The sequence below is a fragment of the Panthera tigris genome, chromosome D1 (assembly GCF_018350195.1).
Source record: "Panthera tigris isolate Pti1 chromosome D1, P.tigris_Pti1_mat1.1, whole genome shotgun sequence".
NCBI classification, from domain to species: Eukaryota; Metazoa; Chordata; class Mammalia; order Carnivora; family Felidae; genus Panthera; species Panthera tigris.
In genome coordinates this window covers 17681096-17702083 of record NC_056669.1, presented here as the reverse complement: position 1 = coordinate 17702083, position 20988 = coordinate 17681096, and the positions used below count along the sequence as shown (strand labels likewise).

The following is a 20988-nucleotide window of genomic DNA, read 5'->3' as shown; positions in this document are numbered from 1 at the left end:
TACACTAACTTTCCCAAAGCAAGATTCAACAAACAGGCAGACAAAAAAGCTAGATTCTATTTTTTTAATATCTTAACTCCTTTGTTAAATCTTAAATTTCAGGTGCTAGGAGCTGTCACTAAAATCTAAATATTAAGTGCTCAGCACTATTCTAAACTGTTAACATGTACTATCTCATTTAATCCTTATATACTTATATATACATATTATTATTATTATTTCCATTTTACAGGTTAAAAAGATTGAGGTAAAGAGAAATATCTTACCGTTAAAATATTCTACCTCGTTTCCCTGGCAGAGAAAGTTTCCTCCCTTCCGTCACCCCCTCCCCAACCCTCACAAGATATCTGGGTGCTGATTACTGCTCTGTTGATCTGCATCTACTACCCTTTGATCATAATCAAATCACAATTCTTGTTTATTTACGTTTGGCATTTATAACAGAAATCTAGAGAAAATACCATCGCAGGATTATCAGTTATTAAGAATATGTTCCAAAAGTAGAAAACAAAGGTTACATCTTTTCTTCTTGCAGTTCTATAAGCTATAAAGAACTACTGCATTTCCTCCCGGTTGTCTTTTTTAAAGAAATATTATTGGGGCTTCCTGATAAGAATTTGATGTTACATAGAAACACTAAGTCTCTAAGTGTTCCCAAATTTCTTCCCATTCTCCTTTTCAGGTCTGTCCTTTCAGAAATCACCTCAACCTATGGCATTTTATGTAAAGATTATTTAGCCTGCGTAATAAAAACAGGCTTTCTTAAGAATAGCCATAAAATTTTTTTTAAAAAAGGTTATTAGTAAACACAGTAAGAAAAACAAAACAAAACAATGACATTCGAATGACTTTTATTTGTCATGGAGATAGTTTAGTTAAAAAAAGAAAAAACCCTCTAACATAAAAGTTTAATTACAATTTTCTTTAACTCCCACATAAGCCAAAATTGATCCAAAGAAAAAGACAAAGAATCTAAAAACTTCCGTGATAAGTGCACGTTAACTCACAACAAAGTCAGGGAAAAGGGGTTCTGGGGTAAAGAGCACATTGCTCTACTGAATGTACCAATTACAAACGATTATCAGACTTTTAGAAATAGTTCCTAAGAAGTCCATCCCTACTTGTTGGGGAAGTGGGGAGGTGGGAATGTTTTTTAATTTGGAAACAAATATAAAAGTTGGCAGGAAAGAATTCCCAGCTGAGTTTCTGCAAAGGATAATACCTGCAGTTAGCAACCTCAGCCACTCTTCCTGATAGCCATTACAGAAACTCCTACCCCAAAACAATGGCCGCTTGCGTCAGGGGCTGACTGCAACATCCAGGGAGATTCTGGTAAAGAATCCCGGAAGTTCCCAGGCTACCGATTGAAAACCAGCTTCCTGAGCGGTTTTCTCTTACTAGGGAATGGAAGAGGAGGGGAAAGAAGATAAAAATGGAATGAAAAGATGAACAAGGACTACTGTACAGGAAAATTTGCTTACCACAATCTCCTTACTAAATTCTTAAAGCACAGATGAAGAACAAACATTGTTAAATCACAATAATTTTTCTCTGGTCACTAAATTGCAGTTAGCCCGACACCAGGCTGATGAAATGGTTCCGCACAAAATCCTCTATTTTCAAGTCCTTGTCCATTCTGTAACCCAAGCATAAAACTGACAATCTCCTCTAGTTCGATATTTATGTAAAAGAGCTATAGTTGAATGAAGACATTATATTAATGTACTTAATCAAACTGTACCTGGCTTTTGAAAATACCATATTGATGACTTGGGCATTTAGCCAACAATGAACATGTTTGTGCTTATTTACATACACGTGTATGTATTCTTCCAGATGTAAGACAAAGTCCAAGTACTAATATGAAGAACCATAATTTAAAAAGCAAACTGGGGTGCCTGGGTGGCTCAGGTGGTTAAGTTTCTGACTCTTGATTTCAGCTCAGGTCATGACTCAGTTCATGAGTTTGAGCCACACATCAGGCTCTGCGCTGACAGTGCAGAGCCTCCTTAGGATTCTCTCTCTCTCTCTCTCTCTCTCTCTCTCTCTCTCTCTCTCCTCCACCCCCACCCCCACTTGGGCATGTGCTCTCTTTCTCAAAACAAATAAATAAACTTAAAAAATAAATAAATAAATAGGAAAGGGTTGTCAAAATTTGAGCCACTGGGATAAGGCAACTAGATGCCCTTACTTTTGATAACCTATATAGCAAGCACACTCATACGCCACAAATCCTAACCAAGGGCCTCAAGCTTATAATTACATTGACTCACTTGACTTCGGGATGCCTTTCTTTCTTTCTTTTTTTAACGTTTATTTATTTTTGAGAGAGAAAGAGAGAGAGACAGTCAGAGCACAACTGGGGGACAGGCAGAGAGAGAGGGAGACGCAGAATCCAAAGCAGGCTCCAGGCTGTCAGCACAGAGCCCAAAGTGGGGCTGGAACCAATGGACCATGACAGACCATGAGACCATGACCTGAGCCGAAGTTGGACACTTAACCTACTGAACCACCCAGGTGCCCCAGGATGCCAGTTTTTTTAAGTTTATTCATTTATTTTGAGAGAGAGAGCATGTGCAGGAGGGGCAGAGAGAGAAGGAGAGAGAGATAATCCCAAACAGGCTCTGCACTGTCAGTGCAAGGAGCCCAATGCAGGGCTCAAACTCACGAACCTGTGAGATAATGACCTGAGCCAAGATCAAGAGAAGGATGGTTAACCGACTGGGTCACCCAAGTGTCCAGGATGCCTTTCTTACAAGTTCTGAGCTCTAATATTAAAGCCCCAGGTAGCAACACACAGAGGCCTCCCCAAAGTTTTTATTTTCACACTCCACCCATGTGTTATTACAGTATAAAGGGAGTTATGATTTGATAATTACATAAACCCTAACCAAATAAATATTTATTCTAGTAAAACTTCTAATTATAGCCAGGTTTAACTATACATACATACATACACATATTTAAGTATATAATATGTATACACACATACATAATTTTCTAACTGGGATATTCCTTTAAGTTTGTTAAACAGAATTTGTTGTAGATGAAAAAAGAATTGGAAAGGGCCGCCAAACTTTGTGTTTTCACATATTTGCTTATAATGAAGAGCCTATAAGAAGTCATTTTTCCTTTTTTGATTTTTGTGAGAAAAGAGCTAGCCTTTGACACTGTTCCTATGAGAAATGTCCCAAAAGAAAAAATAGAGATTATCACACTCAAACCTTAATTCCTACCCTCTCCCTCCTTCAAGGTAGATATTTTTTTCTTGGGGTTAGTAATGATGAAGAATTTGGGACTCTGGATGGTTCTTAATAAGGGATGATTGAAATGAGGAGAATAAAGTTAAGGATATTTTACCTACATTGTTGGATTGTGGTCGAGTTTTCATTAGCAAACAATGTTAGCTACTAAATTTAGAATTCCAAAAAATTCCATTGTAAGATACATCCTGACTTTAGCAATGTTAAAATTCAGGGTGAAAAGCCTGTGTACCTTGGAATCCATGACATATAGCACTAGTTTATTGGAATTCATGCCAGTGAGGAGAGTTTCTAGACAAAGAACTCTGCAAAATAGGTTACAGCTAAGATAATTCTAAGGCTCAATCCTCATAAAGTGATGGCAAATATCAATGCAAAAAATACAGTGTTCCAATACAGTTACAGGCAATGAAAATCACGTGTGATCTCAAGGCCTCAGGAACAGGGATGTCTCAGAAAACAAAGAACAAGGTTCACATTCTAGTTTGAAAAGGCGCTTGCACTTGGGCAAGTTGCTTAACCTCTTTAACAATCATCTGTAAAATAATGATAATCCTACTACCTACTTTACAAATTTGTTTTGAGGATTAGATTAGAAAATGAGGAACATTAGATGAGAAGCACTGCCTAGCACAGAACAACCACTTAATGATTATTAGCTATTAGTTAAAATGCAAATAAAACCTGAACTTTAGAGACATAACTACAAATTAAGTAGAGGAGAAAAATAAACTTAAAGACTAACAATATTCAAATAGGCTTTCAGTTCAGCAAAATCCACAGAAATGCAAAATCCAAAGCCAATGATGAAACCATAGGTTTAACGTGCCAAGCCATATTATATAAAATTAACGTCAATACTCAAGTTAACAAACTTCCCAGATGCTGCAGGGTAAAAGAAAAGATCAGGTTACAACCAAAACTTTTAATTTTCATGGCAAGTAGGGTCAGTGATTTTTTTTTTAAGGCTGTGGAATTGTGCTGACCATACCTGTCACTTCTTAGCAAGAGAGTGCATTATTTCCACATCTCCTTTAAAATATCAAAATGATTAAGGCATCCCGTGTCCTGGATATAAATTAGGTTTTTTACTTCTCTGTTTCTACAAAATGATTGAAATAGCCTAAAGTACAACACTTAAATTTGAAATTACTCCAACGTGAATACGAACCAGCTAGCTCTACTATTACATCATTTTTCACAAAATAACAAACAAAACAGCTAAAAGGGCATCTGTACCCATAAGTACCCATAAGTATAGGGATTTAGAACATACTGCTGACTTTAGCTAAACTGTTAATTCAAGCTTTAGATCTCTGGACAGTCAGATTCAAAGAACCAAAAGTGGTAATGACCACTACCACTCCTCCCCCTTCAAAAAACACCAGTCGTAGATCCTGTCACCACCTACGATTTATGACTGGCCTGGCTGAAAGTCACTAAAAGAACCAAAAATTATGGAAAGAACAAAAAAATAAAAGTCTGAAAACGACCTACCATTGTACCTTTTTATTAGGATATAGATCCAAAGCATGAAAAGTTGTTAGCTGAGCTGGCAATAAAACATTAGTTACATCAGAAAGACTCAAACAGAAGCTACAGCTGACAGGATGACTCATGGAGAATTTTTCATGGTGTTATTAGTTTTAAACCTCTGGACCTTGCAATACAAAACCACAAAATGACAAGGACCAAGGAGCTCAGTTCTGGTGTAAAATCCAAAAACAATTGTAATTGTAATGTAATGTAAGATCTCAAGCTAACTTCTTAAATATGGTTTGGTATACTGTCACTGTTACTGAAGAACTTGAAACACATGACGACCCTCAGTAAGTGGCTCTTCTTTCCTGGACGTACTTTGACAAATCAAACGGTAAATTCTAAATTATCTTAATTGCCTCTGTCAGATATTGTAAGCTGGACACTGGTTGTTTCGGAACTGAGAAAAGTAGTTCACAATTAACGTAACAGCTTATTTATTACAGGCTCTCATTTACTCATTGATAATCTGGAATAGTATCACTTTTGCAAATATTTCCTGTAAGGTTTCTCAATAACTTTCCTTTGAAATCATGAGTATCACCATTAACTTATACAGTGTCTTTTTAGACTTCAAATTACTCACTTCAAAAAACAAAGAGAACTGCCAGAAAAAAGTATGAGAACCTCAAACTACTTAGTTATTTGCATCCCATTCAACATCAGTCAAACCATCAAATCCATGATTATATGGATCTGGGCTTTTATAAACAATAAACTGGACTCAACAGAATAATCTCATGATTTCTAAAATAATGACGATACATAATTTTCATTTGATAGTGATTAAAATCTCAATCTTGTTTCACGATTCCCTATTTCAGAATTTGTTTGGAGAAGTGGTTCAAGACGGCAGTGCCTGAAGATCCTAAACTCACCTCCTCCTATGGACACAAAATTCAACAGCTAAAATGGAAGAATTTCCTCCGAAAAAGTTCTGTGAAAACTAGATGAACAGTGCCTCTACAACAAAAGATAAAAGGGCCACACTGAGACAGGTAAGGGAGGCACAGACAGACATGCTCTTGCCAAAATGCCACCCCAGGGGCAGTGACCCACAATTGGGAGGGATCTCAAAAAATATGGAACTTTTTCCAGAAGGGTGAGGGGTTTGTGCCCCACATCAGGCACCCCAACCTGTGGGCCCTGCACCAGAAAGACAAGCCCTCAGAACTTTGTATCAACTAAGATTACATCCAGGAGAACCATAGAAATGTAGGTAATTAAAAAAAAATTAAAACACTCTTAAAGGTCTTGCAGGCAGACTCACTCACCTTGAGACCTAGCACAAAAGCAGCAGTTTGAAAAGTTCCTAGACCACATGTAAAGGAGACCGAATTACTCATCTTAAAGCAACTTCCAGAGAAGAAGGCACCTGATGGTTCTCTCTCCAAGAACAGAGTGTTGGCAGGTGCCATTTTTGTGATCACATTCTATCGTGCTAAGGCTGGCACTGGCGGGCACCGTTTTTATAATCTCCCTCTAGCCTGCTAGTGGAGGTTGGTATCCCCCTCTTCAGTGCCCAACCATGCCACAGCCAGGCAAACATCTCCTTCACCACCTCCAATGCCATAGCCATAGCTCCACCACAACCAGCAGGCATGTACAGAACACACAGGGGGTGCCCTTTGAGAGCCTGGCTCTGGTGACTAAGGGGAACGCACTTCTGGGCCTCCGGGTCATCTCCGACAGAAGGCCACTCCATCAATACTAGGAGATGTAGCCGTTTTGCCTAATATATAGAAACGAACTCAGAAACTCAGGCAAAACAAAGAGACAGGAATGGGTTGCAAACAAAAGCACAAGACAAAAACTTCAGAAAAAGATCTTTATGAAACACAGATATGTAATCTACCCGATAAAGAGTTCAAAGCAATGGTCATAAAGATGGTCACGAAACTTGGGAGAAGAAAAGATGAACACAGTGAGAACATCAACAAAGAGAAAGAAAATAAAAGGAGGTACCAAAAAAAAGTCACAGAGCTGAAGAATGCAAGAACTGAACTAAAAAATACACTGGAGGGGTTCAACAGCACCCTGGATGAAGCAGAAGAACAATCTGTGAGCTAGAACACAAAGCAACAGGACCCACCCAAACAGAGCAGCGAAGAAAAAGAAAAACAGAAGAGAAAATGAAACTTTAGGAAATGAAGATACGTGAAAGGACAGATGGGATAACATCAAGTGTAATAACACCCCCACTATAGGAGTCCCAGAAGGAAAAGGGAGAGGCAAAGGAGCAGAAAACTTATTTGAAGAAATAATGGCTGAAAACTTCCTCAATCTGGGGAAGGAAACAGACATCCAGGTCCAAGAAGCCCAGAGTTCTAAACAAAACAAACCCAAAGAAATCCACACAAAGCAATATTACAATTAAAACAACAGAAGTTAAAGATAAAGAGCCGGGTGCATGGGTGGCTCTGTGATCAAGCATCCATCCGACTCTTGATTTCAGCTCAGGTCATGATCTCACAGTTGGAGATCAAGCCCCACAGCAGGCTCCACACTAGAGGGAGAGAGGCTCTCCCTCTCCCCTTGCCCTTCCCCCCTCTTTTGTTCTTCTCTCTCAAAAACATAAATAAATAAAAATAAAGATAAAGAGAGAACCTTAAAAGCAGCAAGAGAGAAACAATTTGTTATGTACAAAGGAAACCGGTAAGGCTATCAGCAGAATTTTCAGCAGAAAATTTGCAGGCCAGAAGGGAATGACATGACATACTTAAAATACTAAAAGAAAAAAAACTTCCAACCAAGAAAACCCAACCTGGGGGGTGGGGGAGTGGGAGGAGGATACTCTACCTGGCAAGGTTATCATTCAAAACAGAAGAACTAAGAATTTTTCAGATAAACAAAAGCTAAAGGAGTTCATCACCACTAAACTGTCCTTACCAAAAAAAAAAAAAAAAAAAAAAAAAAAAAAGTTAAAAGAACTTCTCTAAGGTGAAAAGCAATGACATTAATTAATGACAAGAAAACACATGAAAGTAAAAAATCTCACTGGGAAAGATAATATATACAGTAAAGGTGGTGAATTAATCACTTATAAAGCTAGTATGAGGGTCAAAAGACAAAAGTAATAAAAATATCTATAACTACAATAATGAGTTAAGGGACACCTAAAATAAAAACCTATGAAATATGACATCAAAAACAAAATGTGGGGGGGATAAAAAATGTAGTTTTGGAATGTGTTCAAATTTAAGTTGCCATCAACTTAAAACAAGCTATTATATAAATAAAGATGCTATTTGGGAACTTCACAGTAACCACAGAGCAAAAACTTATAGTAAATACACGAAAAAAAAATGAAGAAAAACCTGTACATAAACGAAAGAAGGTTATCAAACCACAGGGGAGAGAGAAAGAAGAGAGGAACAGAGAGGAACTACAAAGACAGCCAGAAAACAATTAACAAAATGGCAATAAGTACATACCTACCAATAATTACTTTATAAATGTAAATGGACTAAATTCTCCAACCAAAACGTACACTATAGTTGAATGGATTAAAAAAAAAGACTCATATATATGGTGCCTAAAAGAGACTAATTTCAGAAGTAACACAGAAACTGAAAGTAAAGGTAGGGAAAAAGATAGTCCATGCAAGTATGAACTGAAAAGAAAGCTGATGTAGCTATGCTTTTACTAGACAAAATAAACTTTAAAACAAAGACTTCAATAAAAAGAAAGGCATAAAGAGGTCAATCCAGCAAGAAGATATAACATTTTTAAATAAATATGCACCCACCATAGGAGTACCATAGTAAATAAATATTAATGGACCTAGAGGAATAAACTGATAACAATACAATAATAGTAGGCATCAAAAGATGATCATCCACACAGAAAATCAATAAGAAAAAACTGAACTAAAACAACACATTAGACCAGATGTCCTTAACAGATATATATGGAACATTCTATCCAAAAGCAACAGAATACACATTCTTCTCAAGTGCACATGGAATATTTTCCAGGACAGATCACACGTTAAGCCACAAAACAAGTCTCAATAAATTAAAGAAGACTGAAATCCTATCAAGCACCTAGTCTGACCACAATGGTATGTATGAAACTAGAAATCAATTTTAAGAAGAAAACTGGGAAAACCACAAAAATGTGGAAATAAACAGTATGCTACTGAACAATCATGGGGATATCAGAGAAATCTAAGAAATAAAAAAAATGCCTAAACACAACTGAAAATGGGCACCTGGGTGCCTCCGCCGGTTAAGCGTCAGATTCCCAGTGTCGTCTCAGGTCATGATCTCGCAGTTCATGGGTTCAAGCCCTGCATTGGACTCTGTGCTGAAGGCACGGAGCCTGCTTGGGATTCCCTCCCTCCCTCCCTCCCTCCCTCCCTCCCTCTCTCTCTCTCTCTCTCTCTCTCTCTCTCAAAAATAAATAAATAAATATTAAAAATTAAAATTAAAAAAAAAAGACAACTGACATGCAGCAAAAGCAGTTAGAAGAGGACAGTTCATAGCAATGCAGACACACTTCAAGAATCAGAATATGTTTGGGGCGCCTGGGTGGCTCAGTCGGTTAAGCGTCCGACTTCAGCTCAGGTCACGATCTCACGGTCTGTGGGTTTGAGCCTCGCGTGAGGCTCTGTGCTGACAGCTCAGAGCCTGGAGCCTGCTTCGGATTCTATGTCTCCCTCTCTCTCTGCCCCTCCCCTGCTCATGCATGCTCTGTCTCTCTCTGTCTCAAAAATAAATAAAAACATTTAAAAATATAATTAAAAAAAAGAATCAGAATATGTTTGTGAGCATAATAAAAATAAGAGGAAAAAAAATGTCCTCTTAATCTAGGATAGGCATGTTTCTGAACAAGATTTTACATAAAATACATTAAGATTGAATGTTCAAATTTTGTAAACTGAAGAGAGAACTGTGCAAAATTTGTTAGGACAAACTGCTTTGTGTAGATTTGCCAAAGGTCACAATTGTACTTCTGAAAAAGCAGAAAGTCTTAGCTTTTACCTTTTATATTGAGGTGTCATTGAGACAAACTCCACCATCAATGTGAACTGGAGAATTTTATGAAAATGTAAAATTAAAATATAAAATAATATGTCAAATAACATATTGTCTAGTATATTAAAAAGTTCCACTCAAAATACAAATTCTTCTGTACCACTTTAAAGCACATATATGATATATTTGCAGTTGGCCATTTTTATTAAAGAAAAAGTCTGAAACATCCATAAAAATAGCAGTTTGTAGCAAGGAATACCAATTCAACAAAAAAGCAAATTATAATAGATTTCTCTTAAATTTTCCTAAACATTTCTTAGCAAGTGCCAACACAATGATAATGGGAATCTTTTAGGAGAAGGAAAACCAGTCAGGATTTACACTGACACCCAAATCACAGAGTATTAGTCATGATCTCTGCGTACCTTCAGCTATTGTACTTGGTATGCACTCACTCCTTGACTACAAAGAAAGCTAATTCATATCATATCTATACCACAAAGCTGAATAAACAAGGATTTACCCCCCAAAAGTCACAGCACAAGGAAACACAGGGAATGAGAAAAGTATAAACTTGGCACCCATATACTCTAAAAATGTGCACAATTTCTTTGAACCAAACCGACACAGACCTATTTCTTACAAAGAAATAAAAACCTCATATACTTTGCAGGAAGAACTCTAAGAGAATAAGGATTAAGGACGTTCCATGCTTTCTACTTATAATTGTTACAATTATTTAAGAAATGCATTATGAGTAAGCATTTTGATGACATATCATTACATTTATATGTCACACTCCTTAGTTGGTGAAATATTTCCATAAATAAATAAAACTTACAGGATATATGAATATAAAATATCAGTAAAGATAAGACTAAAAAAACTGATCATAGCCAATATCATTACAATTAAATCTTCTATATAACACACATCCCGCCTTCATAAAAATGTCTCATTTTCTTCTAAGGAAATTTTTTTTTCATTAAAAACACTTTTACCAGCTATGTATACAATGAATGTTATAATGCAATTTTTCGTTTTTAACTAGAGACTTCTCTTCATAAATGCTTTCGTTCTGGCATCAAATATTACCAATTCTTCAATTCCCCTTAGCCATCCACTTAGTCTATCAAGAAACCACATTTTCTATGACAAATCTGAATACCCCAAACTTTCAAACCAGCACAAAGGAAAAAAGACCTCTGATTCTGAGAGGGAAAGGTGAGAAAATTAGTTATATGCAGGCTATCTCACATCTTCTTCTACAAGAGTTTTTCTTGGCCCAAAACTATGGAGTTAGAGTAGAGGGTATACAGTCTTATCAGTAACATGGCTCACCACAACACTGAATTTGGAAAGTTGGAGGGAATGTGTGTTTTAAATATTTTGACATGGTTCTTTACATCACTCCAGATCTGGGAATCATTTTTAATTCACTGACATTTAGTTCTATTTTCTTCTTTAGATACTAAAAATGTGACTTATCCCAACACACTTTCAACAGGTAAGACTACTGACATTAATTTCTAAATAGATCTATGTTACCAATAGTATTTTTCTAACATTTTCAAGAGAACTCCTCTCTCTCAAGGGACTGAAGAATTAGACTGTTATCTTTCCAAAAGTGTAGTTTCCTAGAAAGCAATAGTTTTCTACTTTTCAACATGAAGAAATATCCTCTTTATTCCCCCAAAAATATATGCACTAAAGTTTTAAAAATTAAAAAGACAAAATAGAAAATAAAAATCACCCAAGAGTTCAATACCCAGTATTTTTATGAATACTTCCCCCAACTTTACTAAAAATACAGACTTTTCTATTTGTATATAGTATAGCTACAGTGTAAAAGTTTCTTTTTGTAACAATTACAGCATATAGGCCATACCGTTTGGTAGACTTTTTAACTAATGAAACATTGACATAATTTTACATCATTAAATATTTCACTACAGCACTGATTTTAAATTGTGCTGCACACAACCTTAAGGGTTCAAAAGACGTCCCTCAGAGAGCACAAGTAGGTAGATGGGAGGGAGTTTTAGGTTCCCTGCACATCAGAGCTGCTTAGCTTTTATTTATTTTATATTCTGAGCTTCCAAGTAAGATAAAGATTTGAGAAAGAGATCTCTAAACAAATAATTCCTGATAGCTACAGAGTGCTTTGAGATAGGCTATTCAATTTAACCAATTATCTTTTGTAAATATTTGGACTAGGCCCATTTTTTTTCAGTATAACAGGCATCGTTGTAACAAATAACCTTGTAACTCAAATTAGGCACTCCCTCTTGATTTCTTCCTTAGGATGAATTTATCTATAGTAAAGAATCCACATGGGAGTTTGGACTTGAAGAGGAGTTTGTGTGTGTGCCAGGTAAAGAGAAAAGAGAGGACACACTATTCCTTTAGCTCAATCCCGTGGACTCATGCCTAACCCTTATGGAAAGACACAGCAGCAAGAAGCTAATAAAGGAGACATTTTGGGAACAGACCTTGTAAGACAAAGGGCCAGAGTAACATTACGTTGGTGTTCAAGTTGACAAAATTTTTCTCACTAAATAGACGAAAGAGATTCTTTCTGTTCAAAGTGAAAACAAAACAGAGGAACCATATAAAAGCCACAAATTGAATAAATACCAAAAAGCTGTATTTATATTTTCTAATTATAATACCAGAGTTACATTTGAAAAACAAGTAAACATAGATGAGGAAGATGCATTACTTACTCAGTGTGGGAACTGCACATAAGTGCATACAGAGATTATCAGTTCCCCTGCATTAAACGTGAAAGCAACCCCTAAACTGGGCACTACCACACTTGTTATAGGTTGAATTGTATCTCCCCACAAAGGTACATTGAAGGCGCACCTGGGTGGCTCAGTAGATTAAGTGTCCGACTTTGGCTCAGATCATCATCTCACAGTTCATGGGTTTGAGCCCTGTATCGGGCTCTGTGCTGACAGCTGAGCCTGGAGCCTGCTTTGGATTGTGTGTCTGTCTCCCTGTGTCTCTCTGCCCCTCCCCTGCTCACCTCTTGTCTCTCTCAAAAATGAATAAACTTTAAAAAATTATTAAAAAACCAAAACACTGAAGTCCTAATCCTTAGTACCTGTGAATATATGACCTCATTTAGAAACAGGATCACTGCACATGCTTTGGGTGTCATATCTAAGAAGTCTTTGACTAACTCAAAGTCATAGAGATTTTCTCCTATATTTTCTTGTAGAAGTTTGGGAACTTTCCAGCTTACTTTCAGGTCTTTTGACATATTTTGCAATAATCTTGGTATAAGGTGTGAGGTATGGATAAAAATTTATTTTTTTTATATATGAATATCCCACTGTTCCAGCATCAATTGTTGAAAAGACCATCCTTTCTCCACTAAATTGCCTTTGCACTTTTGTTAAAAATCAGTTGTCCGTATAGATGTAGGTCTATTTCTGGGATACCACAGAAGTGAAGTTCCCTTCTTATCACACATCAGGGGGTGTACAACTGGACTTGTCCCTTGTAATCATGTAAGCATGCTGACCATGATCATTTGGTCAAGGTAGGGTTTACCAGACTTCTCCCTGCAAAGTTACATTTTTTCAATTTTCATACTCTATTCTTTAAAAGCAGGTCACTAAATCCAACCAATACTAGGGGTTAGGAAGATTAAGCTCCATTTCCTGGATAAAGGAGAATGTACACGTGCTATTTGGAATTCTTCCGTAAGGAGTATTTCTGTCTTCTTATTTATGCAATCATTTATGTCAATACTGAACTCATATATATTATTTTATACTTGGAATTCTAATCCAATACATTACTTATTTTCCTGCTCAAACAGTTTCAGCTTAAGCCATTCACAGGTATTTCAGGTCGGCACCTGTTTCCTTTTGATATGTCCCCAGCTTTTTTTTTTTTTTTAATGTTTATTTGTTTTTGAAAGAGAGAGACAGAGCGAGTGGGGGAGGAGCAGAGTGAGAGAGAGGAAGACAGAATCCCAAGCAGGCTCCAAGCTGTCAGCACAGCACCCAACGTGGGGCTCGAAGTCACGAACCATGAGATCATGACCTGAGCTGAACAGACTCAACTGACTGAGTCATCTAAGCTCAGCCTTTTGTTTTTTGGAGCATTTCCTTGCTTCTGGCACTATAAGCTGCTCCAGACTCCTCTTTTATTTTCCCTAATCCAGCCCTGGAATCAACCATTTCTCCAATGAGCTATTTACTGGGGATTGGTAGTTAGAAACCAAGATCTGGGTTCTGGGTGTGCTTCCTGGTATTTCTATGCCTCCTCAGCAGACAGAACTAGAAAATCAAAAATTGCCTCAGTCTCTATCCATATTTATGTATATATTAAGCTAAACATGAGTTCACACTGATGTCTATAATTCTAATCCAGTACAAGGTTCATTGATCTTCCCTCCTTGCTTAACTCCCCTATGTGACAATGAGAAAATTAGCTTCCATCTACTCTGTACTCACAGGATAAACTCCACTTGGTTATAATATATTGTTCATTTTATATGTTTATATATGTGTGTGTAAATGTGTATACATATGTGTGTATATACATACAACTGTGTGTATATCTGCACATACACACATGTATTTTACATGTTCATATATGTGTATGCATATATAATACATAGTTATACCTTACATGTTTGTATATTGGTAGACTTTTTAAAATCCCAAACCATATTTCATCTAAGTTGTTAAACTTATTGACATAAAAGTATTCATAATATTCCCTTATTATCCTTTTTTTTCCCTTTTTTTTTTAGAGAGCGAGTGAGCATGCGAGAGGGGGACAGAGTCATAAGGAGGCTCCACGCTCATCACAGAGCCTGTTGAGGGGCTTGATTTCGTGACTCTGGGATCATGACCTGAGCCAAAATCAAGAGTCAGACGCTCAACTGACTGAGCCACCCAGGTACCCCCTCTCCTTATTATCCTTTTAATATCTGTATAATCTGTAGTGATGTCACCTCTTTTATTCCTGAGAATGGTAACGTTTGTCTTCCCTCTTTTATTCCTCATCAGCCTGGCTAGAGGTTTAACAATTTTATTGATATTCTCAAAAGAAACAGCTTTGCTTTCATTGATTTTCTCTACTGTTTTTCTGTTTCTGCTTCATTGACTCCTACCCTGATCTTTATTATTTCTTTCCTTCTTACTTTGGTTTGTTGTTTCTTTTTGTTTGTTTTTAATTTACATCCAAATTAGTTAAAATATAGTGTAATAATGATTTCAGGAATAGAATTTAGTGATTCATCACTTATATACAACACCCAGTGCTCATCTCAACAAGTGTCCTCCTTAATGTGCTTCTGCTTACTTTGTTTTTAATTTTCTCTTCTTATTTTAGTTTCTTACAAAAGAAGTCGACTTTAGACTTTTCTTCTTTTCTAATAGGTGTTTAATGCTTTTTAAAGTAATGGTTTAGTGGCATCCTGCAAATTCTGATAAATTGTGGGGTTTTTTTTCATTTAGCAAAAAATAATTTCCTACTTCCCCCCCTTTTTGTAAGCTTATTTATTTGAGAGAGAGCAAGCAAACAGAGGAGGAACAGAGAGAGAGGGAAAGAGTATCCCAAGAAGGCTCCATGCTGTCAGCGCAGAGCCCAATGCAGGGCTCAATCTCACAAATCATGAGATTGTGACCTGAACCAAAATCAAGAGTTGGATGCTTAACGGACTGAGCCACCCAGTTGCCCCCATTTCCCTTCTGATTTCTTCTTTCACCCATAGGTAATTTAAAAGTGTGTTGTTTACTTTCCAAATATTTGGGGATTTTCCAGAGATCTTTCTTTTATTGATTTCTAATTTAATTCCACTGTGGTCAGAGAACATACTTTACAGGACTTGAATCCTTTTAATTTACTGAAACTTACTTTGTGGCCCATAATATGATCTATCTTAGCAAATGTTCCGTGTGTACTTGCCCAAAAGGGGAAAAAAAAAAAAAAAGGTGTACTATGTCATTGGCTAGAATGTTCTATAAAATGCAATTCGATCAAATTGGTCAATGGTGTTAAGGAATCTATACCCTTGCTGATTTTCTGTATACTTCTTTCAATTATTGAGGGATACTGAAATCACTGATAACAATTGTGGATTTGTCTATTTGTCCTTTAAGTTATATCAGTTTTTCTTTCATGAACTTTCAAGCTCTGTTATTAGGTGCATAAAAGTTTAGAACTGTTATCTCTTCTTTTTTACTTGATGCTTTTATTATTATGTAATGACTTTTTTTATCCCTAATATTTTTGCTCTGAAATTTACTTTATCTGATTTTTTAAAAAATTTTTAATGTTTTTATTTATTTTTGAGACAGAGAGAGACAGAGTATGCAGGGGAGGGGCAGAGAGAGAGGGAGACACAGAATCCAAAGTAGGCTCCAGGCTCTGAGCTGTCAGCACAGAGCCCTACGCGGGGCTCGGACCCGTGGACCGTGAGATCATGACCTGAGCCGAAATTGGATGCTTAACTGACTGAGCCACCCAGGCGCCCCCAACTTTATCTGATATTAATATATCACTATAGTTTTCCTTTGATTAATATTAGCATGGCATATCTGCTTCCATCCTTTTAAACTGTATGTGTCTTGGGGCACCTCTGTGGCTCAGTCGGTTGAGCATTTGACTCTTGATTTCAGCTTGGGTCGTGATCCCAAAGTCGTGGGATGAAACCTCCTGTTGGGCTCCACACTGAGCGTGGAGCCTGCTTAAGATTCATTTTTCTCTCTCTCTCTCTCTCCCTCCCTCTCTCTGTCTCTCTCGGCGTCTGGGTGGCTCAGTCAATTAAGCATCTGACTTCGGCTCAGGTCCTGATCTCCTAGTTCGTGAGTTCGAGCCCTGTGTCTGGCTCTGTGCTGACAGCTCAGAGCCTGGAGGCTGCTTCCAATTCTGTCTTCCCGTCTCTCTCTCTCTGCCCCTCCCCTGCCCCTCCCCTGTTCGTACTCTGTCTCTCTCAGGAAATGAATAAACATGAAAAAAAATTTAAAAAAAGATTCTCTGTCTCTGCTTTCTCTTCCACTCGCGTGCTGTCTCCTCTCTCTCTCTCTCTCAAAATAAAAAAAATAAAAATAAACTATATGTAAGAGGGGAAAGTGGGTGATGGGCATTGAGGAGGGCACCTGTTGGGAAGAGCACTGGGTGTTGTATGGAAACCAATCTGACAATAAACTATACTTAATATAAAAAATAAACTATATGTGTCTTTATGTTTATTAAGGTGTGTTTCTTGTATGCTGTATATAGGTGGGCTTTGCAGTTTTATCCAATCTGATCACCTCTGCCTTTAATTGGGGTGTTTAAACAATTTGCCTTTAATGTGATTATTGATATGTCTAGATTTAAGCCTATCCATCTTGCCATTTGCTTGTTTGTCTCATACGTTCTTTGTTTCCCCTTTTCATTTTTTTTTTTTTTTGCTTTCTTTTGGATTAAATTACCTTCTTCAATTGATTTTTGAAATAATGTTAATAATCTGTTAACTTGTCACTCTCACTAGATCTTAAATTATCTGAAGGTGAGGGCAGTATTTTATCTGATTTTGTATTCTAATTAACTAGTTCGTCACTGAGCTTATACTTGACAATTCAATGTATGTTTAAATAAATGAATTCATTCATTCAAAACATGTTTATTTCGAATTATAGAGGATATAAGGGCTTCCCAATCCACACCACAGCCCTCCTTCTAACCCCAATTCTATTCAGTTATCTACCACTTTCCCCAGAATGACTCAAGGAAAGATGACCCCATTTGCAGCAACAGAGATGGGCCTTTTTGCACTGAGTGGCAAATGCATTGCTGGGTAACTGGTTCAGAAAGAGACAATGAGAATAGAAACAAAGTTTACTAAAAACATCTGTGGAAGTATTTTCTTACTCTTAAGAAAGAAGATGAAACTTCTTTTCCTCTCTCCCACTGGACAGGAATGAGGAAGAAAGCAGCCCTGACTGCTACTTACTTAGCATCCATCCTTAAGAACTAGTTTAAGATGATGCTGACACTAATGGCAACAGTGGACAATTAGAAAGAACCTGGGCTCTTGACACAGGTAAGCCATGAGATCAAAAATCCCTGAGCCCTGGGGCGCCTGGGTGGCTCAGTCGGTTGAGTGGCCGACTTCGGCTCAGGCCATGATCTCGCGGTTCCTGAGTTCGAGCCCCGCGTCGGGCTCTGTGCTGACAGCTCAGAACCTGGAGCCTGTTTCAGATTCTGTGTCTCCCTCTCTCTGCCCCTTCTCCGCTCATGCTCTGTCTCTCAAAGATGAATAAACATTAAAAATAAATAAATAAATAAATAAAAATTTTTAAAAATCCCTGAGCCCTACCTCTAGACTTCTTTTTATGTGAGCCAGTAAATGTTCTTACTTCTTAGATTTCCTGTTAACGGGCCACCAAACACACACTAAGTTACACAAACAGCAATCTGTGCCATGCACTGTTCTAGTCACGGGAGATTTACATCTATGAACAGATAGAGCCTCTGCTCTCAAGAAGCTTACGTTCTACAGGAAGACAGACTAGACAAGCAAATAATTGTACCAAATTGTTTCAGACAGTGGTGAGTGCTATGAGAAAAATAAAAGACACGTGACTATGACTAAATGGGTTAATTCTGTTTATTCACAGAAGACTTCCAGGGCATTTGACCTGACACCTAATGAGGTGAAAGAGCCAGCGATGAGGAGATACGGGGCCAGAGAATTATAGGCACAGGAATAGTCACACAAGGTTCACAAGGGAGAAGCAGCTGAGTGTATTTGAGAAATACAAAGTCCAGCGTGGCTTGAGCATAGAAAATGACCGAGAGTAGTAATGAGATGAGATTAACAGATACAGGGGACCGGATAATGTAAGAATGTGAGCCATGTCAACAAATCTAGATGTTATTCAAAGTACAATGGAAAATTAGAGGGTTTTAAGTCATGATCTGATTCGTGTTTTAAAGGAGCACTCTGAAGAATGAATAAACCTTCATATGCCATAGACATGAACACCAAGAAAGTCTAATTCAGTCTTTGTTTACAGTAACAGTGTATTTTGCCCCAAACATCAAATACTTATGAAGCACCTAACATGTGAAGAACACCAAAGTTTATAATGTGACATGTTCTGTCATGTATGAATTCCACATTATCTTAAAGTTAGACTTTATTAAAAAAAAAAAAAAGAATAAAATGAGCACAGGAGAGGTGGGCTGTTAAATTTTTGTCTATATAATGTCTGAAACTCATAGACGTAACTTTTTCTAATTTTAAGTGTAACATGACTGAGAGGCATCTGGTAAACTTAGAACTATAGTTCAGCCATTTAGTGTCTGCCCAGGCAAGTGTTTCAGTCCTGTTCTAACACAAGTATTTGGATTTTTCCAAGAGCTGATGTCAGGGCTTTTCAGAGACAGAACAGCATTTACAGGCCAGAGAAGGAAAAAGGGTTTCCCCAGCAGCTATGCTCAATGTGGCCTTTGTACTGTTCCACTGCTAACGGCAGGAAGACCCCGCTAGATAAAGCTATTTAGTTCCTGAAAAAAAATTCTACCCGGGGAGGGTGAAGGAGGATGAATGGCCAGACTCCCCATTAAGGGAACCCAGCTCGGTTTTCTATCAGTGCTCCAACCCAAATTTAAATGAGCTCATCATCAGAACAAATGTTTCTGAATTCTTAGGAGGAAAAAAACATTCTACTGAACTTGTATTTAAAGAGGAGATGAACCGGCTGGAAATTGTAAGTCAGAGAGGTGAAGAATAACACAGTAAGCTGTTGCGTATTTCCTGGGGTTGGAGTCCCTGCAAAATACTCATTTGGAGAGAAGGATTAGTTGAGGAACACTCCATACCTTCAAGTCCACACCTGGGAGTTAAAAATAATGCTAGACAAATTGTTCCAACTACGTGTCCTCCATTATTCAGAAGAATAACGATTAACAATTACAAGTATGATAATAATAGCTAAAACTTACCTGACTAGTTTCACTGGAGTTAACATATTTATATTACATATAATATATATGTATATTATATCTTATATATATTAATTCTAACAATAATTCTAAGAGATAAATACTATTTTTAGCCTCCTTTTTTAACAAAAAAAATGTGAGGTTCAAAGAGGTTAAAGTAACTTATACCAGTTACATAATCAGTAGATGGAGCACCCTTGATTCAAACCCTCATGGTCTAGAGTCCCTGCTCTCAACCTCTAGACCACTGCCTTCCCACAAAACACTATCTTCCCTTTGTATAGTTTTTTATAGTTGACCAAAAGTTTTCACGTTTTCTCATTTCAGTGAGAATCAGAAAATTAGATGTGATATAACTACAAAATATTTAGCTAGAAAGGTGTTCACACTCTTTATATAGTTTCAGGCAAAGATAAGCCAATATAAACTGGTTACAAGAGAACTCCCAATCCTACGGAATCTGCGTGTCCAAATCCCAAAGCTCAGTGGAGAATTCAGTTAACATCTACTTGCCATGTAGGCAACTTGCCAGCTACGCATCATAAAGGAAACCTGTTTCCACCTGAATGTGTTTCTTCATGGCGACCGTCTCACAAACCACCGGTTCCTTCAATAAATATGCATGAAATTCCAAGTAAAGATGAAAGATAATAAAAACAATTTTACTCCACCAGCCTTCCTCGACACTAAAAGCAAAGAGAGAAGGGGAAAAAAATCCATCTTCTATGAAAGAAGGACATGATTATAACCTTAAACCGCTAACTACAAAACATACTTGCCAAATCTATTAAATTCTGGATCTCTACCAAAACAGTCTTGGTACACCTGAACGGGAAACTGCTTTCCCTAAACATAAAGATCACAGATCTGAAATGAAGATCTAACTGTCCTTCTTTTAGGAAGTCAATATCCAGTTTGGGGAAAAAACAAAGGAGAAGGGGACTCCGTAGAGACTCAGAACAACAGGAGGAAGTAAAATTAAAAAACAAAAACATGCTGACACATTCCTAGGTTTATGATACTGCTGGAGGTAAAGTGGAGATAATGAGGGAAAGACAGAGCACCTGCCATCAGAACACAACATAGAAAATCCTGTAACCAAGAACTTTGCTGTGAGCCACATAGGTCTTTTGAACACAGACAGGAAAGAACAGTAAGTAACAGAAAAAAGGAATAGTTAACAATAACAGCTAACATTTATTGTGCATATAGCATGTACCAGTAACTGTTGTAACTGTATTACA

General features: G+C 37.3%; 1 protein-coding gene across 9 annotated transcripts in view; it reads right to left on the bottom strand.

The window, feature by feature from the left end:
- The window catches only part of ARHGEF12 (Rho guanine nucleotide exchange factor 12), a 149336-nt gene that overhangs the window by 77546 nt on the left and 50802 nt on the right, over positions 1-20988 (bottom strand). For 3 of the 9 annotated variants that reach the window (XM_042957524.1, XM_042957529.1, XM_042957527.1), the window contains exon 1: positions 9788-9824. The exons of 2 other annotated variants lie outside the window; for them this stretch is intronic. In XM_042957524.1, coding sequence (XP_042813458.1) covers positions 9788-9807 — 20 coding nt within the window. In that variant the 5' untranslated portion in view covers positions 9808-9824. Of the gene's footprint in view, positions 1-1276; positions 1392-9787; positions 9825-12273; positions 12298-20988 lie in introns of those variants that run through there. 4 more of the 9 variants (XM_042957526.1, XM_042957528.1, XM_042957531.1 and 1 more) reach the window with 3 other exon arrangements.